The sequence below is a fragment of the Nerophis ophidion genome, linkage group LG13, assembly GCF_033978795.1.
Source record: "Nerophis ophidion isolate RoL-2023_Sa linkage group LG13, RoL_Noph_v1.0, whole genome shotgun sequence".
Classification (NCBI taxonomy): domain Eukaryota; kingdom Metazoa; phylum Chordata; class Actinopteri; order Syngnathiformes; family Syngnathidae; genus Nerophis; species Nerophis ophidion.
Window position 1 is genome coordinate 60,704,231 of NC_084623.1, and position 19,787 is coordinate 60,724,017.

The 19,787-nt window shown below is 43.9% G+C and overlaps 1 protein-coding gene across 6 annotated transcripts in view; it reads left to right on the forward strand.

Moving 5' to 3' along the window:
- usp32 (ubiquitin specific peptidase 32) overlaps nt 1–19,573 on the forward strand; it is a 113,081-nt gene extending 93,508 nt beyond the window's left edge. For 5 of the 6 annotated variants that reach the window (XM_061919335.1, XM_061919333.1, XM_061919332.1 and 2 more), the window contains 5 exons: nt 6,038–6,229; nt 10,145–10,286; nt 10,591–11,525; nt 13,465–13,557; nt 16,004–19,573. In XM_061919335.1, the coding sequence (XP_061775319.1) occupies nt 6,038–6,229; nt 10,145–10,286; nt 10,591–11,525; nt 13,465–13,557; nt 16,004–16,177 (1,536 nt within the window). In that variant the 3' untranslated portion in view covers nt 16,178–19,573. The remainder of the gene's footprint in view (nt 1–6,037; nt 6,230–10,144; nt 10,287–10,590; nt 11,526–13,464; nt 13,558–16,003) is intronic. The other variant, XM_061919334.1, reaches the window with a different exon arrangement.
- The last annotated feature ends 214 nt before the right edge of the window (nt 19,574–19,787 follow it).

Genomic DNA, 19,787 nt, shown 5'->3' on the forward strand with positions numbered 1-19,787 from the left:
TACTACCACAGGAAGTATCATACTCTCTAGTAGTACTACTACCACAGGAAGTATCATACTTTCTAGTAGTACTACCACCACAGGAAGTATCATACTCTCTAGTAGTACTGCTACCACAGGAAGTATCATACTTTCTAGTAGTACTACTACCACAGGAAGTATCATGCTTTCTAGTAGTACTACTACCACAGGAAGTATCATACTCTCTAGTAGTACTACTACCACAGGAAGTATCTTGCTTTCTAGTAGTACTACTACCACAGGAAGTATCATGCTTTCTTGTAGTACTACTACCACAGAAAGTATCATACTCTCTAGTAGTACTACTACCACAGGAAGTATCATACTCTCTAGTAGTACTACTACCACAGGAAGTATCATACTCTCTAGTAGTACTACTATCACAGGAAGTATCATACTCTCTAGTAGTACTACTACCACAGGAAGTATCATACTCTCTAGTAGTACTACTACCACAGGAAGTATCATACTCTCTAGTAGTACTACTACCACAGGAAGTATCATACTCTCTAGTAGTACTACTACCACAGGAAGTATCATACTCTCTAGTAGTACTACTACCACAGGAAGTATCATACTTTCTAGTAGTACTACCACCACAGGAAGTATCATACTTTCTAGTAGTACTACTACCACAGGAAGTATCATGCTTTCTAGTAGTACTACTACCACAGGAAGTATCATACTCTCTAGTAGTACTACTACCACAGGAAGTATCTTGCTTTCTAGTAGTACTACTACCACAGGAAGTATCATGCTTTCTTGTAGTACTACTACCACAGAAAGTATCATACTCTCTAGTAGTACTACTACCACAGGAAGTATCATACTCTCTAGTAGTACTACTACCACAGGAAGTATCATACTTTCTAGTAGTACTACTACCACAAGAAGTATCATACTCTCTAGTAGTACTACTACCACAGGAAGTATCATACTTTCTAGTAGTACTCCTACCACAGGAAGTATCATACTTTCTAGTAGTACTACTATTATTGAAAGCATCATATTCTCTGGTAGTACTACTATCATGACATATTATTACTATGTAGATGGTGTGTGACTATGTACATGGTGTGTGACTATGTACATGGTGTGTGACTATGTAGATGGTGTGTGACTATGTAGATGGTGTGTGACTATGTACATGGTGTGTGACTATGTACATGGTGTGTGACTATGTAGGTGGTGTGTGACTATGTACATGGTGTGTGACTATGTAGATGGTGTGTGACTATGTACATGGTGTGTGACTATGTACATGGTGTGTGACTATGTACATGGTGTGTGACTATGTAGATGGTGTGTGACTATGTACATGGTGTGTGACTATGTACATGGTGTGTGACTATGTAGGTGGTGTGTGACTATGTAGATGGTGTGTGACTATGTACATGGTGTGTGACTATGTAGATGGTGTGTGACTATGTAGGTGGTGTGTGACTATGTAGATGGTGTGTGACTATGTACATGGTGTGTGACTATGTACTATATGTACATGGTGTGTGACTATGTAGATGGTGTGTGACTATGTAGATGGTGTGTGACTATGTACATGGTGTGTGACTATGTACATGGTGTGTGACTATGTCGATGGTGTGTGACTATGTAGATGGTGTGTGACTATGTAGGTGGTGTGTGACTATGTAGATGGTGTGTGACTATGTAGGTGGTGTGTGACTATGTACATGGTGTGTGACTATGTCGATGGTGTGTGACTATGTAGGTGGTGTGTGACTATGTAGATGGTGTGTGACTATGTAGGTGGTGTGTGACTATGTACATGGTGTGTGACTATGTACATGGTGTGTGACTATGTACATGGTGTGTGACTATGTAGATGGTGTGTGACTATGTAGATGGTGTGTGACTATGTACATGGTGTGTGACTATGTACATGGTGTGTGACTATGTACATGGTGTGTGACTATGTACATGGTGTGTGACTATGTACATGGTGTGTGCCTATGTAGGTGGTGTGTGACTATGTAGATGGTGTGTGACTATGTACATGGTGTGTGACTATGTAGATGGTGTGTGACTATGTAGGTGGTGTGTGACTATGTAGATGGTGTGTGACTATGTACATGGTGTGTGACTATGTACTATATGTACATGGTGTGTGACTATGTAGATGGTGTGTGACTATGTAGATGGTGTGTGACTATGTACATGGTGTGTGACTATGTACATGGTGTGTGACTATGTAGATGGTGTGTGACTATGTCGATGGTGTGTGACTATGTCGATGGTGTGTGACTATGTAGGTGGTGTGTGACTATGTAGATGGTGTGTGACTATGTAGGTGGTGTGTGACTATGTACATGGTGTGTGACTATGTAGATGGTGTGTGACTATGTACATGGTGTGTGACTATGTAGATGGTGTGTGACTATGTAGATGGTGTGTGACTATGTAGATGGTGTGTGACTATGTCGATGGTGTGTGACTATGTCGATGGTGTGTGACTATGTAGGTGGTGTGTGACTATGTAGATGGTGTGTGACTATGTAGGTGGTGTGTGACTATGTACATGGTGTGTGACTATGTAGATGGTGTGTGACTATGTAGATGGTGTGTGACTATGTAGATGGTGTGTGACTATGTAGATGGTGTGTGACTATGTAGATGGTGTGTGACTATGTCGATGGTGTGTGACTATGTCGATGGTGTGTGACTATGTAGGTGGTGTGTGACTATGTACATGGTGTGTGACTATGTAGATGGTGTGTGACTATGTACTATATGTACATGGTGTGTGACTATGTAGATGGTGTGTGACTATGTAGATGGTGTGTGACTATGTACATGGTGTGTGACTATGTAGATGGTGTGTGACTATGTAGATGGTGTGTGACTATGTAGATGGTGTGTGACTATGTAGATGGTGTGTGACTATGTAGATGGTGTGTGACTATGTAGATGGTGTGTGACTATGTAGATGGTGTGTGACTATGTCGATGGTGTGTGACTATGTACATGGTGTGTGACTATGTACATGGTGTGTGACTATGTACATGGTGTGTGACTATGTACATGGTGTGTGACTATGTAGATGGTGTGTGACTATGTACATGGTGTGTGACTATGTAGATGGTGTGTGACTATGTACATGGTGTGTGACTATGTAGATGGTGTGTGACTATGTAGATGGTGTGTGACTATGTAGATGGTGTGTGACTATGTACATGGTGTGTGACTATGTACATGGTGTGTGACTATGTAGATGGTGTGTGACTATGTAGATGGTGTGTGACTATGTAGATGGTGTGTGACTATGTAGATGGTGTGTGACTATGTACATGGTGTGTGACTATGTAGATGGTGTGTGACTATGTCGATGGTGTGTGACTATGTACATGGTGTGTGACTATGTACATGGTGTGTGACTATGTACATGGTGTGTGACTATGTACATGGTGTGTGACTATGTAGATGGTGTGTGACTATGTACATGGTGTGTGACTATGTACATGGTGTGTGACTATGTCGATGGTGTGTGACTATGTAGATGGTGTGTGACTATGTACATGGTGTGTGACTATGTCGATGGTGTGTGACTATGTAGATGGTGTGTGACTATGTAGATGGTGTGTGACTATGTACATGGTGTGTGACTATGTAGATGGTGTGTGACTATGTAGATGGTGTGTGACTATGTACATGGTGTGTGACTATGTACATGGTGTGTGACTATGTACATGGTGTGTGACTATGTAGATGGTGTGTGACTATGTAGATGGTGTGTGACTATGTACATGGTGTGTGACTATGTACATGGTGTGTGACTATGTACATGGTGTGTGACTATGTAGATGGTGTGTGACTATGTACATGGTGTGTGACTATGTACATGGTGTGTGACTATGTACATGGTGTGTGACTATGTACATGGTGTGTGACTATGTACATGGTGTGTGACTATGTAGATGGTGTGTGACTATGTACATGGTGTGTGACTATGTACATGGTGTGTGACTATGTACATGGTGTGTGACTATGTACATGGTGTGTGACTATGTAGATGGTGTGTGACTATGTACATGGTGTGTGACTATGTAGATGGTGTGTGACTATGTACATGGTGTGTGACTATGTAGATGGTGTGTGACTATGTAGATGGTGTGTGACTATGTAGATGGTGTGTGACTATGTACATGGTGTGTGACTATGTACATGGTGTGTGACTATGTAGATGGTGTGTGACTATGTAGATGGTGTGTGACTATGTAGATGGTGTGTGACTATGTAGATGGTGTGTGACTATGTACATGGTGTGTGACTATGTAGATGGTGTGTGACTATGTCGATGGTGTGTGACTATGTACATGGTGTGTGACTATGTACATGGTGTGTGACTATGTACATGGTGTGTGACTATGTACATGGTGTGTGACTATGTAGATGGTGTGTGACTATGTACATGGTGTGTGACTATGTACATGGTGTGTGACTATGTCGATGGTGTGTGACTATGTAGATGGTGTGTGACTATGTACATGGTGTGTGACTATGTCGATGGTGTGTGACTATGTAGATGGTGTGTGACTATGTAGATGGTGTGTGACTATGTACATGGTGTGTGACTATGTAGATGGTGTGTGACTATGTACATGGTGTGTGACTATGTACATGGTGTGTGACTATGTACATGGTGTGTGACTATGTAGATGGTGTGTGACTATGTAGATGGTGTGTGACTATGTACATGGTGTGTGACTATGTACATGGTGTGTGACTATGTACATGGTGTGTGACTATGTAGATGGTGTGTGACTATGTACATGGTGTGTGACTATGTACATGGTGTGTGACTATGTACATGGTGTGTGACTATGTACATGGTGTGTGACTATGTACATGGTGTGTGACTATGTAGATGGTGTGTGACTATGTACATGGTGTGTGACTATGTAGATGGTGTGTGACTATGTACATGGTGTGTGACTATGTAGATGGTGTGTGACTATGTACATGGTGTGTGACTATGTAGATGGTGTGTGACTATGTAGATGGTGTGTGACTATGTAGATGGTGTGTGACTATGTACATGGTGTGTGACTATGTACATGGTGTGTGACTATGTAGATGGTGTGTGACTATGTAGATGGTGTGTGACTATGTAGATGGTGTGTGACTATGTAGATGGTGTGTGACTATGTACATGGTGTGTGACTATGTAGATGGTGTGTGACTATGTCGATGGTGTGTGACTATGTACATGGTGTGTGACTATGTACATGGTGTGTGACTATGTACATGGTGTGTGACTATGTACATGGTGTGTGACTATGTAGATGGTGTGTGACTATGTACATGGTGTGTGACTATGTACATGGTGTGTGACTATGTCGATGGTGTGTGACTATGTAGATGGTGTGTGACTATGTACATGGTGTGTGACTATGTCGATGGTGTGTGACTATGTAGATGGTGTGTGACTATGTAGATGGTGTGTGACTATGTACATGGTGTGTGACTATGTAGATGGTGTGTGACTATGTACATGGTGTGTGACTATGTACATGGTGTGTGACTATGTACATGGTGTGTGACTATGTAGATGGTGTGTGACTATGTAGATGGTGTGTGACTATGTACATGGTGTGTGACTATGTACATGGTGTGTGACTATGTACATGGTGTGTGACTATGTAGATGGTGTGTGACTATGTACATGGTGTGTGACTATGTACATGGTGTGTGACTATGTACATGGTGTGTGACTATGTACATGGTGTGTGACTATGTACATGGTGTGTGACTATGTAGATGGTGTGTGACTATGTACATGGTGTGTGACTATGTACATGGTGTGTGACTATGTACATGGTGTGTGACTATGTAGATGGTGTGTGACTATGTAGATGGTGTGTGACTATGTAGATGGTGTGTGACTATGTACATGGTGTGTGACTATGTCGATGGTGTGTGACTATGTAGATGGTGTGTGACTATGTCGATGGTGTGTGACTATGTACATGGTGTGTGACTATGTGGATGTACTATGTACTAGGTGGTGGAGGAGCACTGCAGTGTAGATTTGTCACGTCGCTGCCAGGCAGAACCCATCAGTCTACAAAGTTGTTTGAAGGCGTTCACCAGCGAGGAGGAGCTGGGAGAAGACGAGCTCTACTTCTGTTCCAAGTGCAAGAACCATCGACTGGCCACCAAGAAGTTGGACCTCTGGAGGCTTCCGCCTATTCTGGTGAGTACTACTACTTCAAATACTGCAAAATATATTTCTACAAGTCATTAGAAGTAGTATTGGAAGTACTATTGGTGTGTACAAAGTATGAAATAGTGTGGTACTATTAGTGTCTACGAAGTATAAAATAATGTGTACTACTTGTTAAGTTAAAGTAGCAATGATAGTCACACACACACTAGGTGTGGTGAAATGTGTCCTCTGCATTTGACCCATCCCTTTGATCACTTCCTGGGAGGTGAGGGGAGCAGAGAGCAGCAGTGGTGGCTGCGCCCGGGAATCATTTTGGTGATTTAACCCCCAATTCCAAGCCTTGATGCTGAGTGCCAAGCAGGGAGGTAATGGCTCCTGTTTTTTATAGTCTTTGGTATCACTCGGCCGGGGTTTGAACTCACAACCTACCCATCTCAGGGCAGACACTCTAACCACAAGGTGTGTACAAAGTATAAAATAGTGTGTACTATTAGTGTGTACAAAGTATAAAATAGTGTGGTACTATTAGTGTGTACAAAGAATAAAATAGTGTGGTACTATTAGTGTGTACAAAGTATGAAATAGTGTGGTACTATTAATGTGTACAAAGTATGAAATAGTGTGTACTATTAGTTTGTCCAAAGTATGAAATAGTGTGGTACTATTAGTGTGTACAATGTATGAAATAGTGTGTACTATTAGTGTGTACAAAGTATAAAATAGTGTGGTACTATTAATGTGTACAAAGTATGAAATAGTGTGTACTATTAGTGTGTCCAAAGTATGAAATAGTGTGGTACTATTAGTGTGTACAATGTATGAAATAGTGTGTACTATTAGTGTGTCCAACATATGAAATAGTGTGGTACTATTAGTGTGTACAATGTATGAAATAGTGTGTACTATTAGTGTGTCCAAAGTATGAAATAGTGTGGTACTATTAATGTGTACAAAGTATGAAATAGTGTGTACTATTAGTGTGTCCAACATATGAAATAGTGTGGTACTATTAGTGTGTACAATGTATGAAATAGTGTGTACTATTAGTGTGTCCAAAGTATGAAATAGTGTGGTACTATTAGTGTGTACAAAGTATAAAATAATGTGTACTATTAGTGTGTCCAAAGTATGAAATAGTGTGGTACTATTAATGTGTACAAAGTATGAAATAGTGTGTACTATTAGTGTGTCCAAAGTATGAAATAGTGTGGTACTATTATTGTGTACAAAGTATGAAATAGTGTGGACCTATTAGTGTGTACAAAGTATGAAATAGTGTCGTACTATTAGTGTGTACAAAGTATAAAAGAGTGTGTACTATTAGTGTGTCCAAAGTATGAAATGTTCTGGTACTATTAAAGTGTACAAAGTATGAAACAGTGTGTACTATTAGTGTGTCCAAAGTATGAAATAGTGTGGTACTATTAGTGTGTACAAAGTATGAAATAGTGTCGTACTATTAGTGTGTACAAAGTATAAAAGAGTGTGGACTATTAGTGTGTCCAAAGTATGAAATATTGAGTACAAAACTTTGAGGAGGTCAAGGAGTGGATCACATAGCCTTAATATTCAATGTTTTATCTTGTGTACTTCATATTGTAGAAGCCCTGGGCTGGAAGCTGTTTCTTAGTTTGTTGTTGTTTTCTACGTGGCAGCAGGTCAAGAAAAGAGTCATCGAAACAAAAGAACAATTAACTGACATGTTGATGAACATGTTGTCAGAAACTAAATCCAATCCAATGTACTTGTGTCTTGTCAAAGGGTGGGACAAGTTCAGAATATATCCAATCACAGCTCTTCAATGAAAGAGGGGTGGGGCTTACTTAAGAATGTGAGCCAATCAGATGCTTTCACTTGCGAGGTCAGGAAGTCCCCGCCAAAACCAGGAGGTGAGGCTTTACCCTGGTCCAAGGGTGAAAGTGAAGAGAAGACTTTCAATGTAATTGCTATGTTATTACTATCAGCAGGCCAGTCACATCCTTGCAAATGGAAGTCAAATCTACTATTTGTTGTGCCAAAAACTGCTACCCTGCCAAAATGTGAGTCCTGCGGCCACACGAGCGCGTGAAGTGCTTTGAGTTGACTTGATTTGGAAGATGGCGTCACCATGGAAGGCATCACATATCAAGTCAGAGGGAGAGATGGGCCCAACACTAGCAAGAACTGTACTCTGGGGAGACTACTTTGGCCACGGAGAGCAGCGCTCCCTGCCCGTCATGGCTGAGCTGGACCTGAGGATCCCAGCAAAGCCATTGACTCTCCAGCCAGTGGCAAAAAGGCCTGGAAACCGCGGCATCTCTCCCAAAGTCGTCAGTCAGCCCTCCTGGAACTCTTGCTGCAGTGCCGGGAGGAAGGAGCGGTTTCTGGAGACAGGCAAGATTCCAACCAATATCATCACGCTCTACCAGAACCAAGGTGAACGCAGACATTGCAACAATTATGGCGGTCTAAGCCTCCTCAGCTGTGTTGGCCCGCGTTGCATTGAAGAGACTCCAGCATCTCGCTGAGCGCAGTGTGGGCTCAGAGCAGAGAGATCCACAATCAACACGATTTGTTCCCTGCAAGAGAAGGGTGGTGAGCAGAGACTCGCCCGTGCATTGTCTTTTTAGACCTCACCAAAGGCGTTCCATCAGGTCAGCAGGCCAGGTCTGTTCACAAGAATTGGATGTCCCCCCAAGATCTTGGGGATCATAAAACCGTTCCACAGGGACATGCAGGGCACTGTCCAATGCCATGGTTTTTTTCCCTTAGACCCTTTCTGGATCAAGAGCGGAGTCAAGCAGGTCTGCGTCCTTGTGCCGACACTCTTGGCCATCCTGTTCTCTCTGCTTCTGCAATGTGCCTTCAGACTATCTGAAGAAGCCGTGTGCATTCACACCCCGGGTGTTTAAACATGCACACCTCCACTCAGACAAAAGTGAGAAATGTGCTCATTGGTCAGATGCTGTTTGCTGACGCCCCGACAACACAAACTGCTGGCCTACAGGAACTTAAAAGCTGTTTTGCTGACCACTGCAAAGAGGTTGGTCTCACATCAGCAGAAAGGAGACCAATGTCCTCTGCTAAGATGCCAGCCACACTCCTTATGTCTCCTTTTGGTGACAACACACTGGATGTGGTGCAGGGATTCACCTGCCCTGGGTCTACCGTCTCCAGAAGCCTCAACCTGGACACTGAGCTGACCACCAGAATTAGTATAGCCGCAACAAAGATGGCCCACATGGCAAAGGGTGTGGGACAAGACCAACACAAAGATCCCAGTTTATCAAGCCTGCTGTACGGTAGTGAGAGCTGGACCCTTTTCTCCCGACAGGAACGCAGGCTCAACACCCTCCATCTCAGCATTTCATGGCAAGACCACATTTCAAACCAAGAGGTCCGAGCCCGGCTGGGAACTATTAGCATGTTCATCCTGCTCACCAAGAGATGTCTGTGCTGCTTGGCCATGCCACCCGCTTGCAAGATGGCAGAATCCCCGAAGACAGCTGAAGGAGGACGATGTGATGCCAACAGGCTTTGAAAGAGTGGCAGGCAGGAGACTGCAGAGGCCGACAACTTGCCACTCGATCAGCCATGCAGACGTCAGAGCAGAGGAGACAGGCAGTGGGAGGGAAGGAGATGCAAGACGGCCAATAGTCCAGATGATGAGTCTTCACATGGAACAGGACCTGTCTCTCCACCACTTGATTGACAAACTCCATTGTCTGCCAAGACAGAAGAATGCCAAACAATAATATTCATCAAGTAATTAGCTTGAAAAATGTTGGTCTCGCAAGTTTTGAGCTGAAGTTAGGTGACCGCTGTGGTGTTTCAGCCCCCGGGCCGCCAGTTGAGTAGTTCTCAACTACTGTGAGAAGAAATGTTTCTCAACAAGGTCATATGAATGCTTCTTTGCAGGCAAATTGTTGTTGTACTCAACCTGACTGCTTGCTTCCTTTTCAGATCGTCCACCTGAAGCGCTTCCACTTTGTCAATGGTCGTTGGATCAAATCCCAAAAGATCGTCAAGTTCCCGATGGAGGACTTTGACCCCAGCACCTTCTTGGTTCCTAAAGACCTTGACCAGCGCTTGCTTCCTTCCCACTGTGGGTATATGCAGAACATCTCCCTCTACCTAACCTAACCCTAGTTTCTCACTCTTGCACACCCCCTAAAGTAGCAAACATGGTTTGTGCCTCCTTGTTCCCAACATGCTTCTTGTACTTCTTTTCTGGGGCCTCACTTCTGTATCCCGTGTGGTTTATCAGGAAGGACATCGCACACTAAATGTTACATTTAACACTCGTTGATGTGGCACGAGTCCTTCTCATGAACCTTTCAGCCCCCCTCCGACCTGCAACCCTCAACATTTAGAGAGTTTCAACCTTTTTTCTTCTGCTTTCCCAACAGCTTCTTCTACCTTCAGCAAAAAGTTCCCATCTTCCCTGAGTGGGAGCAGTAGCCCCAAGGCGAGCGCTGGAGACATCAAGCTATGTCCACATGCGTCCCACCTGAGTAGCACACCTGGCCCCCCCAAGAGCACGGAGTACCAGCAGGAATGTGCTGAGGCTCAGCCACAGGGACACAGGATGCAGGGGGACACCTGCAGGGCTCCACTTGGAGGGGAGGAGCACTTGGAACAGCCAGATGAGTCAGTGGTAGCGTATTCTATGGTGCCCGCAAGGCACACCGATGACGTCATGGCCCCCCACACTGATGACGTCATGGCCCCCCACACTGATGACATCATGGTCCCCCACACGGATGGCGTCATGGCCCCCCACACTGACGACGTCATGGCCCCCCACACTGATGACGTCATGGCCTCCCACACCGATGACGTCATGGTCCCCCACACCGATGACGTCATGGCCCCCCACACTGATGACGTCATGGTCCCCCACACTGATGACGTCATGGCCCCCCACACTGATGACGTCATGATCCCCCACACTGATGACGTCATGGCCCCCCACACTGATGACGTCATGGTCCCCCACACTGATGACGTCATGGCCCCCCACACTGATGACATCATGGTCCCCCACACAGATGGCGTCATGGCCCCCCACACTGACGACGTCATGGCCCCCCAGACTGATGACGTCATGGTCCCCCACACTGATGACATCATGGCCCCCCACACTGACGACGTCATGGCCCCCCACACTGATGACGTCATGGTCGCCCACACTGATGACATCATGGCCCCCCACACTGATGACGTCATGGCCCCCCACACTGATGGCGTCATGGTAAACGGCGTGAACTCTGACTGCAACACTGGGCTCTCGTGCCAAGAAAAGAAGTGTTTGGAGTCCATCTACAAGCTCTATGCAATATCAGTAAGTACTGATCATATATTCACTCCTCACTGATCTACTATTGTACTGTACTACACGGGCTGTAGAGCGCTGATCTACAATTGTACTGTACTACACGGGCTGTAGAGCGCTGATCTACTATTGTACTGTACTACACGGGCTGTAGAGCGCTGATCTACTATTGTACTGTACTACACGGGCTGTAGGGCGCTGATCTACTATTGTACTGTACTACACGGGCTGTAGAGCGCTGATCTACTATTGTACTGTACTACACGGGCTGTAGAGCGCTGATCTACTATTGTACTGTACTACACGGGCTGTAGGGCGCTGATCTACTATTGTACTGTACTACACGGGCTGTAGGGCGCTGATCTACTATTGTACTGTACTACACGGGCTGTAGAGCGCTGATCTACTATTGTACTGTACTACACGGGCTGTAGAGCGCTGATCTACTATTGTACTGTACTACACGGGCTGTAGGGCGCTGATCTACTATTGTACTGTACTACACGGGCTGTAGGGCGCTGATCTACTATTGTACTGTACTACACGGGCTGTAGGGCGCTGATCTACTATTGTACTGTACTACACGGGCTGTAGAGCGCTGATCTACAATTGTACTGTACTACACGGGCTGTAGAGCGCTGATCTACTATTGTACTGTATTTTGTCTGGACACTGAAGAGAGCCATGACCTAAGTCCCATGAAGGGCAGTGAGGGTGGCACCGGGAGCAGGTGGCCAAGAGGGTGGCACCGGGAGCAGGTGGCCAAGAACACAGCAGCAGTGACTCGGATGGCGGATGTGGGAATTGAAACTGGGTTCCTTAAGTTGCTGGCATGGCCGCTCTACCAATCAAGCCACACCGCCCCAGAAAGAAATATTTTTCCATTTATTAGCCACCTTGCACGCAGAGACACTTCAAGTGTCCACTAGGTGGCGCTCTACCTCCACAGGTGGTGCTGCTGGCTCGCTTAAGGCTTTGTTGTTTTGGGCGGACGGCACCATACGCCAATAAAACTAGCGTGACGGCCCCTAAGTTAAGTCAGCAGCGCCTGTGGTTGGATCATGCAGGGGCCACATCTGTGGTTGGATCATGCAGGGCCACATCTGTCTGACCTTGAAGAAGAGGGCTGTTGCACATCATCGGTCTTGATTAATCACGTGTGTGTGTGGAGTTCATTTTGACACATTCCAAAAAATGCCACCTTGTCTACAATTGACAATGTCTTCCAACAAATGAGGGCACAGAATGGATCTGGACCGTCCAGCTGGTCTTGGAAGGTTCATGAAGGTCATTCAGGCTCCTCACCTTAGTCTGAGAGGACGGTGCAGGATCCAAAGTCTTGCTCCTCACCTTAGTCTGAGAGGACGGTGCAGGATCCAAAGTCTTGCTCCTCACCTTAGTCTGAGAGGACGGTGCAGGATCCAAAGTCTTGGTCCTCACCTTAGTCTGAGAGGACGGTGCAGGATCCAAAGTCTTGCTCCTCACCTTAGTCTGAGAGGACGGTGCAGGATCCAAAGTCTTGGTCCTCACCTTAGTCTGAGAGGACGGTGCAGGATCCAAAGTCTTGCTCCTCACCTTAGTCTAAGAGGACGGTGCAGGATCCAAAGTCTTGGTCCTCACCTTAGTCTGAGAGGACGGTGCAGGATCCAAAGTCTTGCTCCTCACCTTAGTCTGAGAGGACGGTGCAGGATCCAAAGTCTTGGTCCTCCACAGCCTTGACAGTAGTGCTTTGGCTTTGTCGTGGTGCAGAAACCAACAACCTCTGCCAGCACAACAACAATCATTGGCACACGCCTCATTGTGTTCTTTATGTGTCCTAAAGGTTTGTTTGTGTTTCTGGGGCTTGTGTTGAGTTGTGTGACATGTGTGTGTGTGTGTGTGTGTGTGTGTGTGTGTGTGTGTGTGTGTGTGTGTGTGTGTGTGTGTGTGTGTGTGTGTGCCTCCACAGTGCCACTCAGGAATCATGGGCGGGGGCCACTATGTCACTTACGCCAAAAACCCCAATGGCAAGTGGTACTGTTACAATGACAGCAGTTGTAAGGTAAGTGTCACACACCAAGTGGTACTGTTACAATGACAGCAGTTGTAAGGTAAGTGTCACACACCAAGTGGTACTGTTACAATGACAGCAGTTGTAAGGTAAGTGTCACACACCAAGTGGTACTGTTACAATGACAGCAGTTGTAAGGTAAGTGTCACACACCAAGTGGTACTGTTACAATGACAGCAGTTGTAAGGTAAGTGTCACACACCAAGTGGTACTGTTACAATGACAGCAGTTGTAAGGTAAGTGTCACACACCAAGTGGTACTGTTACAATGACAGCAGTTGTAAGGTAAGTGTCACACACCAAGTGGTACTGTTACAATGACAGCAGTTGTAAGGTAAGTGTCACACACCAAGTGGTACTGTTACAATGACAGCAGTTGTAAGGTAAGTGTCACACACCAAGTGGTACTGTTACAATGACAGCAGTTGTAAGGTAAGTGTCACACACCAAGTGGTACCGTTACAATGACAGCAGTTGTAAGGTAAGTGTCACACACCAAGTGGTACCGTTACAATGACAGCAGTTGTAAGGTAAGTGTCACACACCAAGTGGTACTGTTACAATGACAGCAGTTGTAAGGTAAGTGTCACACACCAAGTGGTACTGTTACAATGACAGCAGTTGTAAGGTAAGTGTCACACACCAAGTGGTACTGTTACAATGACAGCAGTTGTAAGGTAAGTGTCACACACCAAGTGGTACCGTTACAATGACAGCAGTTGTAAGGTAAGTGTCACACACCAAGTGGTACTGTTACAATGACAGCAGTTGTAAGGTAAGTGTCACACACCAAGTGGTACTGTTACAATGACAGCAGTTGTAAGGTAAGTGTCACACACCAAGTGGTACTGTTACAATGACAGCAGTTGTAAGGTAAGTGTCACACACCAAGTGGTACTGTTACAATGACAGCAGTTGTAAGGTAAGTGTCACACACCAAGTGGTACTGTTACAATGACAGCAGTTGTAAGGTAAGTGTCACACACCAAGTGGTACTGTTACAATGACAGCAGTTGTAAGGTAAGTGTCACACACCAAGTGGTACTGTTACAATGACAGCAGTTGTAAGGTAAGTGTCACACACCAAGTGGTACTGTTACAATGACAGCAGTTGTAAGGTAAGTGTCACACACCAAGTGGTACTGTTACAATGACAGCAGTTGTAAGGTAAGTGTCACACACCAAGTGGTACTGTTACAATGACAGCAGTTGTAAGGTAAGTGTCACACACCAAGTGGTACTGTTACAATGACAGCAGTTGTAAGGTAAGTGTCACACACACCAACAGAAGGTCGGCCCCCTGCTGACTTGGTAAGTTGACCTTGACAAAGACTTGAGCGGTCCAGCATTTTTATGTCACTTTGCTTTAGTGTCAGAGAAATAAAAAGACAATGTATTAGTGGGGACGGACTGTGGGAGAGTTTAGCATCCTGGAGCTGTTCCTCGGTCTGTTGGTCCTCCATCAGAAAGTCTTTAGCCTCGTCCCAGGTGCCAGGAGACCGGGGTGGTAGGGGTCCTGTGGGCTAGTGGCAGATCTGCACTGTTAGTTCCCTGCCTGACCCGCGTCAGAACCTAGTCCCCAATGTCGGCACTAAGTCAAACGGGTTTCCACTGAGGACTGGACTTTGCCAGAGCTGACCTCTGTCAACCATTTTCTTTACAACTTTAATGGACAGAATTTTAATGTCCAGCCAGGATGTTGAAGGTTTCCAGTTTGCTGGCTCCAGGGTTGAGTCAGAGAGAAAGGAAGAACCGGTGGGTTGGTGCGGCGTCTGCAGTTCTGGTGAAGAGACAGCTTCAGCAGTGTTGCTGCACTCAGAAGAAAGTGCTAGAACCGCCATAGTTAGTCAGGCCGCCAACCCTCGGTGAGTGGAGGTCCTGTAGGGGGGCAGAGGGTGACCAATATACCTTTGGGTGTTGTTGATGCTCCTCTCTACTACCTGCTGCTGCTGGCGACCTACGCACAGACTCTAAACTCTCGGTGGAGCAGCTCCCTTCAAGGTGATCCTGCAGAGGATCCTCAGGTTGGGTCCTCCTCGTGGTTGGAGCTCCATTCATGTACACGCCCAGGAACTTTCCACACCTCCCCGATAATCAGATCAGTCTTCCTTGTCCTGTAGTCCACAATCCCCTCCTTTGCCTTGGATATGTTGAGGTCCAGGTCCAGGTTGTTATCAGCACACCAGTCTCAGAACCCCCAACCCCCTGCACTCCCACTGAAGTGGCATCGTCTGGGTGAGATGCAGTTGTGGGTACTAAGTGAGGAGCAGAGGGCTCCGTACAAACCCTGAGAGCTGATGTTTAGGCTGAGGTCTGCAGAGACCTGAGGCCCAACTCCGGTCCCACGGTCCGACAGGAAGTCTCTGATCCAGCAGCTTTGCCGTCCAGGACTGTGCTGTTGTTAGTGACTCTAACTGAATCCATGATCTTCTTCCAGGAAGTACATTCTGCGGAGATTGACACTGACTCGGCGTACATCCTCTTCTACGAGCAACAGGAAGTCAACTACTCCCACTTCCTGCCAAGGACTGACGGCAAGAAGATGGCCGACACCAGTAGCATGGATGAAGACTTTGAGTCGGACTACAAGAAATATTGTGTCCTCCAGTGATCCACTTGGTCTTCTAAGTAGCAGGTGGACTGTAGAGAATGACTAAGTATTATTCTGATCATGCATTATACTGTAAAGAATGACTAAGTAGTACTCTGATCGTGCATTATACTGTAAAGAATGACTAAGTATTATTCTGATCATGCATTATACTGTAGAGAATGACTAAGTAGTACTCTGATCATGCATTATACTGTAAAGAATGACTAAGTAGTACTCTGATCGTGCATAATACTGTAAAGAATGACTAAGTAGTACTCTGATTGTGCATAATATTGTAAAGAATGACTAAGTAGTACTCTGATAATGTACATTATTGTAAAAAATGACAAAGTAGTACTCTGATCATGCATAATATTGTAAAGAATGACTAAGTAGTACTCTCATCATGTTCAATACTGTAAAGAATGACAAAGTATTACTCTGATCATGCGTAATATTGTAAAGAATGACAAAGTATTACTCTGATCATGCATAATATTGTAAAGAATGACAAAGTATTACTCTGATCATGCATAATATTGTAAAGAATGACTAAGTAGTACTCTCATCATGTTCAATACTGTAAAGAATGACTAAGTATTACTCTGATCATGCATAATATTGTAAAGAATGACAAAGTATTACTCTGATCATGCATAATATTGTAAAGAATGACAAAGTATTACTCTGATCATGCATAATATTGTAAAGAATGACAAAGTATTACTCTGATCATGTTCAATATTGTAAAGAATGACTAATTATTACTCTGATCATTTCTCCTTCTGCTTGATTGGAAGGAAATAACCTTTTCAAGAAGAAGTGACAACACTGGACTCTGAGCGCACTTTGCCAACACCTTTAGCCCCGCCCCCTGACATTGGTACTCCCCAAATGTACTTGGTGACTCTGAATTATGTACATACTTCTTATGTGTACTTGGTGACTCTGAATTATGTACATACTTCTTCTGTGTACTTGGTGACTCTGAATTATGTACATACTTCTTCTGTGTACTTGGTGACTCTGAATTATGTACATACTTCTTCTGTGTACTTGGTGACCCTGAACTAAGTACATACTTCTTCTGTGTACTTGGTGACTCTGAATTATGTACATACTTCTTCTGTGTACTTGGTGACCCTGAACTAAGTACATACTTCTTCTATGTACTTGGTGACTCTGAATTATGTACATACTTCTTCTGTGTACTTGGTGACTCTGAACTATGTACATACTTCTTCTGTGTACTTGGTGACTCTGAATAATGTACATACTTCTTCTGTGTACTTGGTGACTCTGAACTATGTACATACTTCTTCTGTGTACTTGGTGACTCTGAATAATGTACATACTTCTTCTGTGTACTTGGTGACTCTGAACTATGTACATACTTCTTCTGTGTACTTGGTGACTCTGAATAATGTACATACTTCTTCTGTGTACTTGGTGACCCTGAATAATGTTCATACTTCTTCTGTGTACTTGGTGACTCTGAATTATGTACATACTTCTTCTGTGTACTTGGTGACTGAACTATGTACATACTTCTTCTGTGTACTTGGTGACTCTGAACTATGTACATACTTCTTCTGTGTACTTGGTGACTGAACTATGTACATACTTCTTCTGTGTACTTGGTGACTCTGAACTATGTACATACTTCTTCTGTGTACTTGGTGACTCTGAATAATGTACATACTTCTTCTGTGTACTTGGTGACTCTGAACTATGTACATACTTCTTCTGTGTACTTGGTGACTCTGAATAATGTACATACTTCTTCTGTGTACTTGGTGACCCTGAATAATGTTCATACTTCTTCTGTGTACTTGGTGACTCTGAATGATGTACATACTTCTTCTGTGTACTTGGTGACTCTGAATTATGTACATACTTCTTCTGTGTACTTGGTGACTCTGAACTATGTACATACTTCTGTGTACTTGGTGACTCTGAATTATGTACATACTTCTTCTGTGTACTTGGTGACTCTGAACTATGTACATACTTCTTCTGTGTACTTGGTGACTCTGAACTATGTACATACTTCTTCTGTGTACTTGCTGACTGAACTATGTACATACTTCTTCTGTGTACTTGGTGACTCTGAATAATGTACATACTTCTTCTGTGTACTTGGTGACCCTGAATAATGTACATACTTCTTCTGTGTACTTGGTGACTCTGAACTATGTACATACTTCTTCTGTGTACTTGGTGACTGAATTATGTACATACTTCTTCTGTGTACTTGGTGACTCTGAATTATGTACATACTTCTTCTGTGTACTTGGTGACTCTGAACTATGTACATACTTCTTCTGTGTACTTGGTGACTCTGAACTATGTACATACTCCTTCTGTGTACTTGGTGACTCTGAACTATGTACATACTTCTTCTGTGTACTTGGTGACTCTGAATAATGTACATACTTCTTCTGTGTACTTGGTGACTCTGAAGTATGTACATACTTCCTCTGTGTACTTGGTGACTCTGAACTATGTACATACTTCTTCTGTGTACTTGGTGACTGAATTATGTACATACTTCTTCTGTGTACTTGGTGACTCTGAATAATGTACATACTTCTTCTGTGTACTTGGTGACTCTGAAGTATGTACATACTTCTTCTGTGTACTTGGTGACTCTGAACTATGTACATACTTCTTATGTGTACTTGGTGACTCTGAACTATGTACATACTTCTTCTGTGTACTTGGTGACTCTGAATTATGTACATACTTCTTCTGTGTACTTGGTGACTCTGAATAATGTACATACTTCTTCTGTGTACTTGGTGACTCTGAATTATGTACATACTTCTTCTGTGTACTTGGTGACTCTGAATAATGTACATACTTCTTCTGTGTACTTGGTGACCCTGAACTATGTTCATACTTCTTCTGTGTACTTGGTGACTCTGAAGTATGTACATACTTCTTCTGTGTACTTGGTGACTCTGAACTATGTACATACTTCTTCTGTGTACTTGGTGACTCTGAACTATGTACATACTTCTTCTGTGTACTTGGTGACTCTGAACTATGTACATACTTCTTCTGTGTACTTGGTGACCCTGAATAATGTACATACTTCTTCTGTGTACTTGGTGACTCTGAACTATGTAGATACTTCTTCTGTGTACTTGGTGACTCTGAACTATGTACATACTTCTACTGTGTACTTGGTGACTCTGAAGTATGTACATACTTCTTCTGTGTACTTGGTGACTCTGAACTATGTACATACTCCTTCTGTGTACTTGGTGACTCTGAAGTATGTACATACTTCTTCTGTGTACTTGGTGACCCTGAACTATGTACATACTTCTTCTGTGTACTTGTGTGGCTCATTGGCAGCCAAAAGGGAGAAAAGAGAAACAAAGACTTCAAAATGGAAGTGACTCCAAAGGACGTGTTTTTTGTTTGTTTGTTTTTTATGCTGATTGATCATTAGAAAGTAATGACTGTATGTACATCACATGTACTTTATGTACATCACATGTACTTTACATCACATCACAAGTACTTTATGTACATCACATGTACTTTACATCACATCATGTGTACTTTATGTACATCACATGTACTTTACATCACATCACAAGTACTTTATGTACATCAC